We start from the raw sequence: 15,542 nt of genomic DNA, 5'->3' as shown, positions 1-15,542 counted from the left end.
CGGGGAGCGCGCCTGGGCCTCAGCGCGGCGGGCCGCGCGCGGGGGCTGTGCGGGCCGCCGGGGGCGGAGAGGCCGGCGGCCTCGGGCCGCCTCTGCCTCCCCGCGTCCTCGGCCCGCGCGGCCCCCCCCGCGGGCGGCCGGCCGGGGCTGTCTCGGCGGCCGCGGGGGCGGCGCGTGCACGGGAGGCCGCCCGTGCTCGGGGCCGCCGCCTGCCCCGGGGCCGGCCGGCCCGGCGGGGGGGACCCGGCGCGCCCCGCTCGGGAGGCGCCCGCCCGCGGCCGCGGCGGCGCGGGGCCCGGGGCCCGGGGCGGGGAGGGCGGCCCGCGGCCGGCGCGCAGCCGGGCAGGTGCGCGGGCCGGTGCGCGGGCCGGTGCGCGGGCCGGGCCGGGCCGGGGCGCGCGGCGGCGGCGGCGGGCGGGGCGGGCGGGGCGGGCGGGCGCGCCCTGCAGCCGCCCGCGTGCGTCCGCGCGGCGCCCGCGCCTGGAAACAGGAGACCAAGCGCCGGAAGCCCCGCCCGCGCGCGCCGCCGCCTGTCCCCGCCCGCTGGAGCGGCTGCTGGCGCGGCGCGGCGCGGCTCGGCACGGCGGCGCCCGGGCGCAGGCGAGCGGGCGGAGCAGCGGACGGCGCCCCGGCCGGCCCAGGCGCCGGGCTCGCGGCGGAGCGCGCCGGACTCGACGGGGCCCGCGGCCGCCCGCGCCTTTCAATGGGCAGCTCGCACTTGCTCAACAAGGGCCTGCCGCTCGGTAAGGCCGCGCGCGCGCATTTCCGGCCCGGGCGGGGCGGGGCGGGGCGGGGCGGCGCGGGGGCGGGGCGGCGCGCGGCGCTTTGTGTGCGAGTGCGCGTGCGCGCCGCGCCGCGCGCCGCCGCGGGGGCGGGGCCGGGGGCCGCCGCGCGCGGGCGCGCCGGGCCGTGTGCGCGGCGCATGCGCCGCCGCGCCGTCACGCCCGCCCGCCCGCCCGCCCGCCCGCCCGCGGCCCGCAGGTGACACAAAGGGGCGCGGGGCTGGGCCGCGGGGCCCGCACCCCGGCTCCGCCGCACCTCGGGCCCTCGGACCCCGGGCCCCGGGCCCTGGCCCCCTCAGAGCCTGGGGCCCCGGACTCCTGCAGCCCCGGGGCCGCCAGACCCCAGCGCGGCCCTCAGCGCGGGACTCCTGGTCCCGGTCGGCCGTCGGCCCCAGCCGCGCGGGCCAGCAGCCCCCCAGCCCCCAGCGGCGCGGGGCCAGCAGCCCCCCAGCCCCCAGCGGCGCGGGGCCCGCAGCCCCCCAGCCCCCAGCCCCCAGCGGCGCGGGGCCAGCAGCCCCCCAGACCTCAGACCCCAGCCGCGCGGGCCAGCAGCCCCCCAGCCCCCAGCCCCCAGCGGCGCGGGGCCAGCAGCCCCCCAGCCCCCAGCGGCGCGGGGCCAGCAGCCCCCCAGACCTCAGACCCCAGCGGCGCGGGGCCAGCAGCCCCCCAGACCCCAGCCCCGCGGGGCCAGCAGCCCCCCAGCCCCCAGCCCCGCGGGGCCAGCAGCCCCCCAGACCCCAGCCCCACGGGGCCAGCAGCCCCCCAGCCCACAGCTGCGCAGGCCAGCAGCCCCCAACCCCCAGCTCCCAGTCCTGCAGGGCCAGCAGCCCCCAACCCCCAGACCCCAGCCCCACGGGGCCAGCAGCCCCCCAGCTCCCAGACCCCAGCCCCGTGGGGCCAGTAGCCCCCCAACCCCCAGCCCCACGGGGCCAGCAGTCCCCCAGCTCCCAAGCCCCCCAGCCTGGCCATCAGCTCCCATCCCCAGCTTGGTTGTCAGCCCCTGGCCCCCGCCTGCCCTGTCTTGGGTGCTCCCACCTGCCCCCCGCAGTAGCACGAACACGATTAGGGCAGAGAACTTGCTTGAAGGACACAGCTGTCTCCTGAGGACCGCAGAGTGAAGGGCAGGAGCGGCCTCTGTTCCAGCAGTGCCCAGACCTGGCCCCTTTGTGACCAGGCCCCCACCCTCCGGCCGCCTCAGCACACTGGGCTCTGCTGGACGGGGCGCAGGAAGCGGGGCTGCCCCAGGCAGCCTGTGCCAGGCGGCTGCTGGGGCTGCCACAGACCTTGGGAAGGGAAGTGGTCAGCTGCCCCTCAGCGCCCTCTGGGCTCCTGAATAACCCAGTCTCTGAATCGCCCGGAAGCACCCCATGGGTGGGGAACGCGGAACCAGGCGGGGGAGTGGCGGGAGGCTGGGGCTGTGGGTGGCTGGCCGCCCCCGCCCCGTGCCCAGCAGCACAGCCAGCACGGCTGGACCTAGCTGTGGTACGCCATCTTGCACGTTTTGCGGTTCCCTGTCAGTTGGGGAGCTCAGGCTGGGCCCCCGGTGGGGAAGACAGTTAGGGGTGCGGCCAGGGAGAGGGCAGCCAACCCGGGTGGGCCAGTCCCCCAGCTTCCTCCCTGCCCTCCCCCACTGCAGCCCAAGCCCACCTCGTCAGGACCCGTTTCCCTGAGGCCTGGCCAACGCACCTGGGCCACGGCTGGGAGGCCGGGGCATCCTCTGGCCGGGTGCCCAGCCCAGCACTTTGCCCGGGACGGGCTGAGCTCTCTGCCTGCCCAGAGGGGCAGCCTCATGGAGAAGCCCCAACCTGGCCAGAGACAGGCCCTGGACTGCCATGTTTTCGCAGTGGGTCGGGCAGGGAAGGGGCACCACGCCCAGGGGACGAGCTGGCCTGGCTCCTGCCAGTCTCCCGAGGGAGTGGCCAGGCAGGTGAGCCCCGGCTGCTCCCGGTCTGGGCTGGCTGGAGAGCCCAGTGTCCACGGCGCCCCCGCCTCACTGCCCCTGCCCTTCTGTCTGAGCCCTCCGGTAAGCCGTGCCAGGCCCGGGTTGGCAGGCGGGCGGGTCAGCTGCATGGGCGCCGGGCACCCTTGCCCTCTCTGTGGGCGGCTGCTCGCATGGCCCGTGTGTCTGACGTGGGGCCGCCGGGAGCCTGGGCCCCGTGGCCGGGCAGGTGGCGCCGTGACACAGTGACCTTGGCGTGTGTCCACTTGCAGTTGGGGTGTCTCGTCCCCCGTCTCCAGCTTGGGGGGCCAGGTTGGGCCCTGGGGGTCCCAGGGCACATCTGGTGCTGGGTCCTGTTCTGTGGCCCGGTCAGGCCTGCCCCTCACCTGCTCATTTTCCGTGGAGCTGCTGGAGGGCGGGGCCCTTGTCTATCGGCCCTGTGGGGAGTGTCCAGGGAGCCGGTGTAGGTGGGGAGCGAGCGGGGAGCCCCACCCGGTGGGCATCCAGGCGAGGCTCAGCCCCACCCCACCAGGGGCCTGGGGGGAGTGCAGCTGGGGGTGCCAGGCCTGGAACGTGGGGTGGAGGCCGGGCACTCGGGGCCCTGGGCTGCTGATCGCGCCGAGGGGCTGGGCACTGAGGCCTCGGGGCCTGCATCCCCTGCGAAGCCAGGTCACTGAACGTGGCCCGAGGGGACCCATCTGTACTGCCGCCGGCCCCTGTGACCAGCGTCCTGTCACTGCCCGGGCAGGCCTGTGGAGCCCGCGCTACGGAGCGGCGGGAGCCGGGTCTCGCCTCTCGAGGAAGGAGCCACTCGGCCCCTCGCTGGGGCTCTGCCGCTGGGGCCGCCCTCCTGCCTCGCTCGGCCGCCTGGGTGCCCACGGCTCCTCGTGAGGGCCCCCCCTGCCTCTTGCCACCGGCAGGGCCGGGCCCGGGGCCTGAAGGGGTCTCGGCACCCGGTCGGTGCGGCCGCCTGCGCCAGGGCGTGGGGTGGTGACGCTGAGAGCGGGGGCTGCGGTCACAGGCCGGGCCCCTCTGGCAGGCGGGAGCAGGTGCCTGGCCCCAGGTGGGGTCCTGCCAGTGGTGGCGGTGGCGGCACAACTGGACGCGGCCAAGGTGGGCGGGCACGGGCTTCCTCTGGAGGCTGCCGTGGTCCAGAGGTGTGCCGGGTGCTCTGGCCTGCCCTGGGGCTCTGCTGCCCAGGGCTGGGGAGGGCGGCCCCAGCGGTGCCAGGGCCCAGGCCAGGCAGCCCCCCCCAAGGGGCCATGGGCTGTGCCCCCCAGTCCTGGGCCCCGCCCCCGGAGCTCACCGTGCTGCCCCGTGGTGTAGGGCAGCTGCAGGGTGGGGGTGTGAGGCGCCGGGGCCCAGGGTCTCACGTCTCTTGTGTTTGAGCCTAGTGGGGCCCCGGGGTCGCCGCGGACCAGGAGCCCGGAGCTCCGCTCGGAGCCTCAGGACGGACCCGCGACGGGAGGCGGCTCTGCGGGGACGGAGCCGAGCGCGGGGCCACCCCAGGTTGGTCGGGGCTCCTGCGGCAGCGGCCCTTCGCCGGGGAGCCCGCGGGGGTGGGGGCCCCGCCTGGCCATCCTGAGGCTGCCCGCAGCCCCCGGGCCAGGCCCCTGTCCGAGGAGCGTGGCGTGCCCATCTGTGGTCAGGCGGCCAGCGCCCCCACCCAGGAGCAGCGGGCGGCCAGTCCTGCAGCGCCTGGGGGCTGGGCCGGTGTCGCGGGGCACCCCTCCTGGCCCCTGGAGAGATGGGCCAAGGCCGCACTGTGGGGGGAGCCGGGTGTGCCGAGGGCTCTGTAAGTCCTGCAGCACGGCGGGGAGCCCGGCGTGGCTTTGGGGACTCGGAGCCGCCCTCGCCAAGAGCCTCACCTGCCGCCTGCCCTGGCTGCTCCCCAGGCCCGCCTGTGGGGACGCGCAGTAGCTGTGTGCCCGGCAGCCGGAGGCCAGCAGCAGCCCAAGAAAGGAAGGGGCTCCCCGAGCCCAGCGTCCTGCTCTGGGTGCCCACGGGAGACGGGGCAATGGGGAGCCCGCCTTCTGCCCCAGGGCCGTGCTGTGCGTCCTGTGGGCCGGCCAGCGCGCTTCCTGTTGCCCGCCCTCCTCTCAGCGAGCCCCGTCTTCTCTTGCAGGCGTCCGACCCCCGATCATGAACGGGCCCCTGCACCCCCGGCCCCTGGTGGCGCTGCTGGACGGCAGGGACTGCACAGTGGAGATGCCCATCCTGAAGGACGTGGCCACTGTGGCGTTCTGTGACGCCCAGTCCACGCAGGAGATCCACGAGAAGGTAGCGGGCGGGTGTGGCCCCGCAGGGTGGGCGAGGCCTGAGAATCGCTGGCTACGGCCGGGCTCCCGGGAGCGGTCGGGTTGGACTTGGCGACGGTCGCTGCGGGGCCTGGACACCCGGGCTGTGGGAGGTGTGAGTGATGCTGGCGGGGAGACGCGCGTTCACCGCCCCGCTGCTCCCGCTGCGGCCCCTTGGGGCAGCTGAGCCTTAGGGCGCCGTGGGCAGAGGCCAGCGTCAGGTGGGCCCGCCGCGTGGGCCAGCGTTGCTGCTTGGGAGCAGGGGCCTGGGGTGGCAAGAGCCAGGCACTGCTTTGGTGCAGACCCAGCCCCGGCCGGCACCCTGGGGTCAGGAACCGGAGGCCGCGCCCTCGTTGTGCCCACGGGAGCGGGGCTGGAGCTGCACCTACAGCGGCCTGGCCAGAGGTGTGCCCGGTGGGTGGGGCCATCCTGCCTGCCCAGAGCGGAAAGCCGGCCCGAAAACCTTTGGGGGCTGATGGTCTGAAGCACAGCCTGCGGGGAGAGCCTGGGTGCTTGCGAGGTGCCGGCGCAGAGCCGGAGATGGGGACCCGGGCACCAGAGCAGAGGGGACGCTGGCAGCGGGCGCGTCGCTCTCGGGAGCGGGTGGGTCCCTGTCCAGCTGGGCGGCCCCGGGCAGGGCCTGTCACCCGCCCCAGAGAGACAGACCTTGGCGCCGAGCAGCGCTTCTCTCCTGGCCGTGTGGGGTGTGGCTCCGAGGGGAGCCGGCCCCGGGGCGGGAGGGGGGGGGGTGTCAAGCGACAGGTTCAGGGTCGCCAAGGCGGAGCTGCCGCATGGGTCTGCCGAGGGCTCGCGCGGGTGTTCCCGGCGGGGACGGGCGGCCCCGGGTCCGGGGGGCAGTGGGGGCCGGAGCCCCCTCGCTGTCTGCGCGCCGCCCGTGCCTGCGGGGCTGCTTCCCACCAAATCGCTGTCAGGAGCCAGCCCGGGGAATGAGAGCGGGACGTGCAGAAGCGCCTTTAGATCCGAAACACAAGTTTGCCAATAAATTTGAAAACTGAGACAAAACACGTTTTGAATGGTAATTTACAGAAGTTACCTCAGAAAACCCCGGAGGAACCCAGGCGAGGGCGCCGAGGCCCTCGGGAGGCAGGAGCCGGGTGGCGGCCCCGCCCGTCCCCGCCGCTACACCCTCGGAGGAGGGGCCGGCGAGGCCCCCGCAGGACGGGCTCGGGGGACGGGGTCTGGGGACGGCTGGTGCCCCAGGCCTGCGCCCCAGCTCCGCCCGCGAGGGCGCAGGAAGCACAGGTCCGGCGGGGGCCGGCAGGGCAGCAGAGGCTGTGGACTCAGCCGAGACACACCCGCCGCCCACCGGAGGAGGGGGAGCTGCCCCAGCCACAGGAGGAGCTGCCGGTAGGGCAGACGCCATGTGTCCTCGAGCCCAGGAGACCGGGGCCGCGCCCTCCCACCCCACTACCCCCCCTCGCCGGAGCCACACAGAGACGCCCACAGGCCAGTGCCTGGCCCTCACCGTGGGCCCAAGGGCAGGCGCCAGGGCTCGGCCTGGGCTGGAGGAGCAGAGAAGCCATCCGGCTGCACCTGCAATTTGCACAATTGCGGGAGGCCAAGGCTGGCCCGAGGCCGCACAGGCGGCTTAGGCCAAGGCTGAGGCGCTGGTCTGGAGGTGGGGGTCACGGTGGCATCCACCTCACCCCTCGGCCGCCCCCAGCACTGCTGGGCTGCAGTCCCTGCTGCCTGCGGAGGGGGCCCCTCACTGCCCTGCTGCTCCAGGTCCAGTCTGTCTGCGCCCTCTGCTGGTGCCGGTTCTCCGGCCACCTGGACAGGCTCGGGGTGTGACACGGTGGACACCCAGAGCCCCAGGGCCAGAAACATGGGGCGTGTAGCCAGCCTCTGGCAGCAGGGGTGCAGGCCAGCCCGCTGAGGGGAGAGGGAAAGCTCCCCGCAGCCCCCAGAGAGGAGAGGGGCCCCCACAGCGCGGCGCAGGAGGCCAGGCCCCAGGGCAGCAGGGCCGTGGGGGGGCGGGGGAGGGGGTGGCTGTGGGGTGCTCGCGGAGCTTAGAAAACCAGCGGGTGACGCGGAGCAGGAACGAAGGCAAGAGCAAGAGGATGAGGCTGCTGTGAGCAGTGACCGGCTCTGGAAAGGATCACAGCGAAGTTAAAACACCAGCCGAGGGCGTCAGGCACGGACAGATGCCAGCGGCGGACAGAACGGAGGCTCCGGGGAGCGGCGTGTCGGACGCGGGAGACGGAATTCTGGAAATGGACACGGCGGCGGGCCTGCGGACGGCCCCCGGGGAACCAGCGCGGCGTGTCGCGGGGGGCGCGGGAGAATTCCTCCAAGCAGCGTTTGCCGAGCCCCGTCTCGGCGGGTGAAGCGAACCAGACGTCCTGATCCGGGAGGCGCGGAGCCCCGAGCAGACGGCGGTGGCCGCACCCCGAGCCTGCCGGCATCGGGGAGAAGCGTGAGCGGCGCGGGGCGTCGAGGACTGTCTGCAGACCCGCCCTGGCACCTGCAGGCTGGAAGGAAGTGGCAGGAGGCACCGGCAGCTCCCGCAGAGGCTCCGCCTGAGGCCCTTCCTCCGTGGGACTAACGTCCGAGGCAGGAAAGCAAAAGGGAGAGAACCAGGCGCGCGGTGGGAGCGCCGGGGGGTCGTCGTGGAGCAGCAGAGCCACACAGAGGCACGGAGCTCATTCCACGGGGCGGCGGCCACACCGCCCAGGGCACCGGGGCCAGCACAACTGACCCAGCGGGGCCCCCGGACGGTGGCAGGAACACGGAGGCTCCAGGAGGCTCCGAGCCCAAACACAGGCAGGGTGACGCCTGCGCTGGGGAAGGCGGAGCATGCACACGGCGCGCCGCCGGCAGGCACGTCTTGGTCATTTCGGGTGTCTGGTGACCGTGCAGGTTAAAAGCTGGGGGCTGGGGGGTTTCAAAGCCCAGCCCGCCTGCTGTTAGGGGCCAGCTCACCAGCGCAGGCGCCGGGAGAGCTCGTCTCCAGCAGCTGCTCTCTAGCTGCCTCCTCGCTGTGGCCTGAGCCACCCCAGGAGAACGTCCGGCCAGGAAGAGCCTCATAAACGTCCCCGGGGAGCTTGGGGGACAGTCTGGGGACGGCCGGCGGGGACGCAGCCTTGTATGGCTGCGGCGTCCCCACATTGGCTGCCCGCGTGGCCCGGCGCCTGCAGAAGAGGTAAGTGGGTTCCCACCTGGGACCAGGAGCCGATGCGACGGCTGCGGCTGACGGGGCCCGGCTGTTCGGAGGGCGGGCAGCGGGGTGGCTGGGCCTGTGGGCTGTGGGGCTGGCCGCCCCGCTCCCGCCATCACTGGGGGGCTGGGTGCTGTGATGCCATCACCGTGCGAGCAGGAAACCCCCTCCCCGAGCAGAGATGGCAGCTCCCCCAGCAGAGCCAGAAGGCGCCCATGGGTGTGGCCCACATGAGGGGGCAGCTGCACCAGGATGCCTGGGCCACCCCCCCATTCCGCAGGAGGCCCCTAAAGACATGTTCCCCAGAAACAGCAGTGGCTGGACCCGGAGCAGAGCTGGGCGGCCGGGGGAAGGGCAGGGTGTGAGAACAGGGTGGGCGGGGATTCAGGGGAGCCGGCTTGGCTGCTGGGAGGGACGCCCCCATGCTGGGGTGTGGGCAGCACAGGCCAAGAGAGCAGGGCTGGGCTGGCGCAGAGTGCAGGACGGAGGCTGGGCCAGAGAGGCCTGGGATGCGCTCATGTTCTGGGTGCCCGGCCGGGGGGCTCGCGGCCCTGATAGGGGAGGACGGGACAGGAGACAGGGTCTGCAGAGAGCAGATGGGTGACAGGGCAGGAAGCCCAGCGCCTGTGGGGAGCCCAGCGTGCCCAGGCGGAGGAGCAGGGCAGCGACCAGATCCCTCCATCGCTAGGGAGAGACGGGGGAGGCAGGGGTCCTGGGAGCTGAGCCAGCCGCTGGCCAGTGTCCCCAGCCAGCATCCCCACGCAGCTGTGGGTCACAGAGGCCCCGAGCATGCAGCCCTGTCAGCACCATGCCCAGTAGTGGTCCCCAAGCCTGGCCATGCCCTGCAGGCCCCTGCAGGCTGGAGAAGTGGCCCTGGGCCCTGGTGAGCCACCACGCTCCCCTGGCCAGTGGCCCCACATGCGCTCAGCGGGCCTGGGCCCCCAGTGGCCGCTGCCGCCTCTGGCCTGCACACACCGGTGGAGGGAGGGGTTCTTGCTCCCCTCCGGCCCTCCGTGTGGGGCCTGCGCACTGACCACTGCAGAGGGCGGGCAACGCCGGCCCCGCCGACCGCACTCCCGGCCGAGGCCTCGCAGGGGCGGCTGTGCTGCCCGGAGGCACTGACTCCTGGCCGGAGCATCAGGCCCAGGGCTCGCCAGCCACTGCCTGCGCCCCGAGCCCCGCCCTCCTCCCCCGCTCAGCTGGGAGGGTGCCCAGCACCCCTCGCCAGCTGCCCTGGCCTCACGTCCCCCGCGCCCACCGTGCCAGGTGGCCCCGCACTGGTGTCCCCGCAGCGAGCCAGGCAGCCACGGGGGGTTGGCTCTCCCCCAGGGGAACAGGGCCGGGCGAGGGGAGGGTCTGCGCCGAGGCTGCAGCAGGTTCCCGCCCCACATGCCCCTCATCTGAGACATGCCCAGGACGTCACAGCTGCGGGTGTCCCTGGACTGTCCAGGCACTGACCACAGCCAGGTCCAGCCCCACCCTCTGCGGCCTCGCCAGCCACGGGGCCCAGTCATGCGCGCCAGGGGCCTGGGTGGGCAGGGGTGGCAGGGCACCCCGGTTCTGCAAGGGCTGTGCTATTGGTCTGTGGCTGGGCTCTGGCGGGATGGCCGCAGGTGTGCCTGGTGTCCTGCATGAGGTCCCCGGGCTCCTGGCCAGAGGCACTGGGGCCTTTGTGCCCCTCCTGCTCTCTAGGGAGCTCGGTCCTGGCGCATGGGCCAGCCAGGAGCGCGGACTGGGGTGTGCGTCAGGGCGGGCACGGTGGTCACGCTGAGCCCCCCCCCAGGTGCTGAATGAGGCAGTGGGTGCGCTGATGTACCACACCATCACCCTCACCAGGGAGGACCTGGAGAAGTTCAAGGCCCTCCGCATCATCGTGCGCATCGGCAGCGGCTTTGACAACATCGACATTAAGTCGGCCGGGGACCTAGGTAGGACACACCCCCGTGGGCGCCTCGCCTCGGCTGGCCCGGCTTGACCCCCATCCAGAGGCCCTGGCTCCCCTTGGCACGCCAGGGAGGGTGCCCTGGGCGAGGGGGTGCTCACGGCCATGGCTGCGTTTTGCCTCTCAGGCACTGGGTGGGGCTGCAGGCAGCTGGTCCGCCCTGGGCCTTTGCTGCCCGCCCTTGCGGGCTGCTACCCGGAGCGGCCGCCTGAGGCCGTGTGAGGATCGTGGGTGCTCACCTGGCTGGGCGGCCACTCCGTGACACTGGACGGTGCTGTGGGCCAGCAGGGCTGGTGGGTGGGGCTGGTTGCCAAGGCAGGGCAGGAGGGTACTGGGGATGCAGGGGCCGGTGCGGTCACCCCACTCAGCCCGGGCCACTGGCTGGGGCGCCCTGCTGCGAAGGTGGAGGGAGGTGGTGCCGGTGGAGAGGACGGGGCGGGCACTGCCTGGGCAGCCTCCCCTGCTGGACCCCGGTGGTGCTCTGCACGGTGCAGGGCGCCGCTCACCCCCATCTCGTCCCCAGGCATCGCCGTCTGCAACGTGCCGGCCGCGTCGGTGGAGGAGACGGCCGACTCCACCCTGTGCCACATCCTCAACCTGTACCGCAGGGCCACCTGGCTGCACCAGGCGCTGCGGGAGGGCACGCGCGTGCAGAGCGTCGAGCAGATCCGCGAGGTGGCGTCCGGGGCCGCCAGGATCCGCGGGGAGACCCTGGGCCTCATCGGGCTGGGTGAGTGGTGCCCCTCACGCTGCCCGCCCACCGACTCCCACACCGTGGCCACCCCTGCAGGCTCTGCCGCTCACGGCCCTTGACCTGGTGCCGCCGCCTCCCGGCCTGGGCTGGGCCTGCCCCAGCCTCGAGTCACCCTTCTGCTCGGCAGCTGCGCCCCGAGGCCCAAGCCCCTGTGTGGGGGTGGGGTCAGCTGCAGGGGCAGGGCTGCGGCCTGCGCCGCCCCCGACTGCCTGTCCCGACTGCCTGTCCCCTCTCGCTGGCCGCGGCTCCTGCGCGCTGCCCACCCACCCCCGCCGCGCCCTGTGCGCCTCAGCCTCTCCCCAGGGACCCCAGCCCCACGCTGGGCCCTCTGCCCTGCTGCCTGGGCTTGGGAGGGACCGACTGAGGGTGCGCCCAGGACGTCTGTCCTGAACCCCACAAGTTCTCACCCTCCCTGGAATCCCCCAGGGCCTCAGGCCTAGGGTGCGGGTCACAAGCGCCTTCCTGGGCCGCAGGCAGCTGGACGCGGAGTCCGAGTGGGGTTGGGCCGGGCGGGCGCGGGCGCCGGTGTGACGCGCGCTGCCTGCAGGTCGCGTGGGGCAGGCGGTGGCACTGCGGGCCAAGGCCTTTGGCTTCAACGTCCTCTTCTACGACCCGTACCTGCCGGACGGCACGGAGCGCGCGCTGGGGCTGCAGCGGGTCAGCACCCTGCAGGACCTGCTCTTCCACAGCGACTGCGTCAGCCTGCACTGCGGCCTCAACGAGCACAACCACCACCTGGTCAACGACTTCACCGTCAAGCAGGTGTGGGTGGGGGCGGGGCCGGGACTCGGGGGGAGCCCGCAGCAGGCAGGCTCCAGCCTGCACCAGGCGTCCACAGGGCCACAGCCGCTTCTGTTGGGGCCTCTGTCCAGGCGGCCACAGGCACCTTCTGATTGGGGGGTGTCTGTGGGGCCTGATGTCCCGTGGGGGGTGGGGGTGGGGTTGTGGGGCGTGCGGCGGGGGCGGGGGAAGCACCGGCCCCTTTCTCTCTCCCAGGAGCCAGCAGCTTTGGGCCTGGGCGTCCCTTGGGGCCACAGGCCTACATGGGCAGAGCACCCTGTGGACAATGCCCAACACGGCCAGGTGGGCTCACCTGGGGCGAAATGGGACCTTGGGATCGCTCACCTCACAGTAGAGGCCGCCATTACGGTCACGGAGGCCGGGAGTAAGATGAGGACGCGGTGCCGAGATCATGCTGGGCTCCGTGGCTGGGGCAGCCCTTCGGGGTGCCCAGTGCCCTCCCACCACCCTGGGCATTTGGGGGCCCTGAGGCCCCTGGGGCCTGATGGGAGGAGGCACAGCTGTGCCCACTCCTGCCCGCGCGGGGCCAGCTGCAAGTGGGCGCCGAGCTGACGGCACCGCTATCTTCCCAGATGAGACAAGGCGCCTTCCTGGTGAACACGGCCCGGGGCGGCCTGGTGGACGAGAAGGCACTGGCCCAGGCCTTGAAGGAGGGCCGGATCCGCGGCGCCGCCTTGGACGTGCACGAGTCTGAGCCCTTCAGGTGCTGCCGCCTGTCCACAGGGTCTCGTCAGCCCCAGGCCCCGCACGTGTTGCCCTCCAGCTCCCCCCATCTCCCTCCCTGCTGGGGGCGTGGCCAGGGCACGCCCTGCTGGGCCCCGCTGGGCCCCAAAGCAGACGCAGGGGGGAGGGCCCAGGCCCCGGCAGCCTCAGAGTGGGGCTTCGGGCAGCGTCCTGAGTGCCGTGTGCTCCCCAGCTTCAGCCAGGGCCCCCTGAAGGACGCTCCCAACCTGATCTGCACCCCCCACGCGGCCTGGTACAGCGAGCAGGCGTCCATTGAGATGCGCGAGGAGGCAGCCCGGGAGATCCGGAGAGCCATCACAGGTGGGGCCGGCACAGGCGGGGCCCGTCCGGGCGGGGCCGAAGGAGTCTCTCTGGAGGCGAGCAGCTGCCAAGCTCCCACGGGCGCATCTCACAGCAGGCGTGGAGCATTGGCACCTGCCGGGGTCCTCTGGGCTCCGCCGGCATGGGGAGGTGGGGCAGGGCCTCCCTGGGCTCCGCCTGGTGCTAACCCGCCGGGCGCCTGTGGCACGGCCTCACCGGCGGGTGGGGGCCCTGATGTGCCCTCCCGGCTGGCCTGTCAGCTTGGGACGGGGCATCTGCTGGGCGGTGTCCCGGGGTGACGGTCCCCGCGGTGCCGCAGGAGCAGCCAGCAGCTGGGGCGGTGCCGTGACTCTGGCCACCCCGCAGGCCGGATCCCCGACAGCCTGAAGAACTGTGTCAACAAGGACCACCTGACAGCCGCCACCCACTGGGCCGGCATGGACCCCGCTGTGGTGCACCCTGAGCTCAACGGGGCCGCCTACAGGTGAGCCGGGGCCAGGGTGGGGCCAGGTGGGGGAAGGGTGGGGTCCGCCTCCCCCCCAGCCTCCCGTGAGGCCTCACCGCCCCGCTCCCAGCAGGTACCCCCCTGGCGTGGTGGGCGTGGCTCCTGCCGGCATCCCGGCCGCGGTGGAGGGCATCGTCCCCAGCGCCATGCCCCTGTCGCACGGGCTGCCCCCCGTGGCCCACCCGCCCCACGCGCCCTCCCCCGGCCAGACCGTCAAGCCCGAGGCGGACCGAGACCACGCCAGCGACCAGTTGTAGCGGGCGGGGCGCCGCGCCGAGGCCACCAGAGACTGGCCGGGAGGCCGGCCCGGCCGTCGCGATCCTCGTCGAGCAGAAGTCGTAGTTGCGCTGTCATGAATGTCCTCGTCTGTGTACAGTTAGAACATCACCAGGGTTTGTTTGCTTAGCTGTCAGCACGGAGAGCGCCCGCCTGGGCGGCCGCGGGCAGGCGGGCCCACTTCTCAGGACAACCACCCGTCTTTCTTTCCAGGCCACACAGTGCATTGTTTTTCTACCTGCTTGTCTGATTTTTAGAGTAATTTAGGAAACAAAACCAAGGCTGTTCTCCCCAACTCGGCATGAGCCCCGTCCCCAGCACGGCGGCCGCGGCTGGCGGGGGCGCTCCGGGCCGGGCCTGCGGGCCGTCCTGCTGACGTGGTAGCTAGCAATATTTTGGTTAAAATCATGTTTGTGACTGTAACCATTTGTATGAATTATTTTAAAGAAATAAAAACCCCAGGAAGAGCGGGTAGGCCTGTGTCCGCGTCCCCGGCGGAAGCTGAGGGGAAGGGGTGTTCCTCCCGAGCCCAGCCAGTTCGCCTGTGCTGGAAGCCGGGTCCCGGGAGCGCCTGCCTGCTGGGCGCCCCGGTGTCCTCGGTGGGGAGGGCAGGGACAGACCACGGGGCTCCCTGCTGCGGCCTGGGCCGCCCCAGGCTCTCTTGCTGCCCCTCCGGCCCCTGCTGCAGTTGCCTGCGGGAGCCCCTGGCCCCCACGGACCCCACGCAGGGCCATGGATGTTCCACCCGAAAGTGCCGGGCGCCGGCTGGCCCAGGCTCATGGGGAAGCCCTCGCAGTCCCGAGGCGCCCGCAGGCCCTCTCCCAGGCCTCCCTCCACAGCGGCCACAGATGGGCAGGGTGACCCCGACTGCGAGGGCCCTGCCCCCCCCCCCAGTCACTTTGGCTGTGGTGTCCTGCCTCGTCTGGGCACCTGGCCGCATCGGCCCTCGGCTCAAAGCCCACCTCGGGTCCCGCTGCGCCTGCGCTGGACCAGCCCGCAGCTCACCTGGCCAGCCGGGGCCGGGGGAAGCCCCGCCTCTCCCCAGTTGCACTGCCCCGCCGTCACGGCCACCAGCTGGTCAGTGCCTCCTGGGGCATCTGAGCAGGGACAGGGCAGGGAGGGGGCTCTGGGCCCTGCCAGGCTGACCCCTGCCACCTGCCTTTGGGCTCGGGGGCGCCAACACCCCAGCACACACGTCACAAGGAGGGGTCGGACGCCTGGCAACAGACCTGGTGCTGGACCGGCCCTGGGGAGAACCTCGGGCCCTGGACAGCAGTGACCCAGGGCTGTCCCTCAGGTCTCTCCTGGGCACCAGGCTTTGGGGCCAGCCCGGGTCTTGGGCCCAAGCCCGGCCACCCGGCCCGTGGCCCTGGCCAGGAAGTGTGGACCCGGCCAGTCCCCAGCCGTGGCCCCAGTCTCAGGCCTGGAGCAGAGACCCAAGTGCAAGTCGCCCGTCCCCCAGCTCCGGGCCCCAGGCTGGCCCGAGCCTCTGGCCACACGCCTCTACTGCCAGCTCCTGCGGCCCCCCGCCCGCCCTTGGGCACAGCAGATGGGCCTCCCGGGTTGGGGCTGCGTGGCCACAGGATGAGTCCCGGGAAGGTGCTGGGGGGCTGCAGCCCCAGCCTGCCCCGCCCCTCCCTCCTCCACGCCGCCCGCATCTCCCCCTCCTGCTCCTCCCCGTTCTCCTGCTCCTCCCCCTCTTCCCTGCGGCCCGCCCTCTCCTCCTCCCCCTTCCCCCTCCCCTCCACGCAGGCTGCAGCTCGGGGCAGGGGTCTGCCTGGCAGTGGGCACCGGGCCCCATGGGGTTCTGGGTGGGATGCAGCCCCTCATCTTTGCTGTGCTTGTCAGGGCTGTCCTGGTGGGCGGCAGGCGTGGGGTTGCTAAGCCAAGACCAGTGTGTGGAACCCAGGGGCTTGGCCCCCACTGTGTAGCCAGCCAGCGTGCAGGTGGGGAGCACCCTCTGTGGCACTGGCCTCCAGGCCTGTGGACTGGCCGGCTAGAACCCCCTGGGGTGCTGTCCCCGA

General features: G+C 73.3%; 1 protein-coding gene across 2 annotated transcripts; it reads left to right on the top strand.

Annotated features, from left to right (window-relative positions):
- The first annotated feature begins 676 nt into the window (after positions 1 to 676).
- Positions 677 to 13,987, top strand: CTBP1 (C-terminal binding protein 1). 2 transcript variants are annotated; one of them, XM_037529913.2, is made up of 9 exons: positions 677 to 743; positions 4,847 to 5,001; positions 9,980 to 10,124; positions 10,662 to 10,868; positions 11,440 to 11,654; positions 12,266 to 12,396; positions 12,610 to 12,737; positions 13,104 to 13,221; positions 13,316 to 13,987. In XM_037529913.2, the coding sequence occupies exons 1-9, from the start codon at positions 704 to 706 to the stop codon at positions 13,497 to 13,499; spliced, it is 1,323 nt and encodes a 440-aa protein (XP_037385810.1). In that variant the 5' UTR covers positions 677 to 703; the 3' UTR covers positions 13,500 to 13,987. The 2 variants fall into 2 exon arrangements, with proteins under 2 accessions (XP_037385810.1, XP_037385809.1); XM_037529912.2 differs by having other exon boundaries at positions 13,313 to 13,987.
- The last annotated feature ends 1,555 nt before the right edge of the window (positions 13,988 to 15,542 follow it).

Source organism: Talpa occidentalis, unplaced genomic scaffold, assembly GCF_014898055.3.
Source record: "Talpa occidentalis isolate TD23 unplaced genomic scaffold, MPIMG_talOcc4v2.1 talOcc4.6, whole genome shotgun sequence".
In the NCBI taxonomy this organism is placed as follows: domain Eukaryota; kingdom Metazoa; phylum Chordata; class Mammalia; order Eulipotyphla; family Talpidae; genus Talpa; species Talpa occidentalis.
The sequence above is the reverse complement of the archived record's forward strand: the minus strand, read 5'-3'. Positions and strand labels throughout refer to the sequence as shown.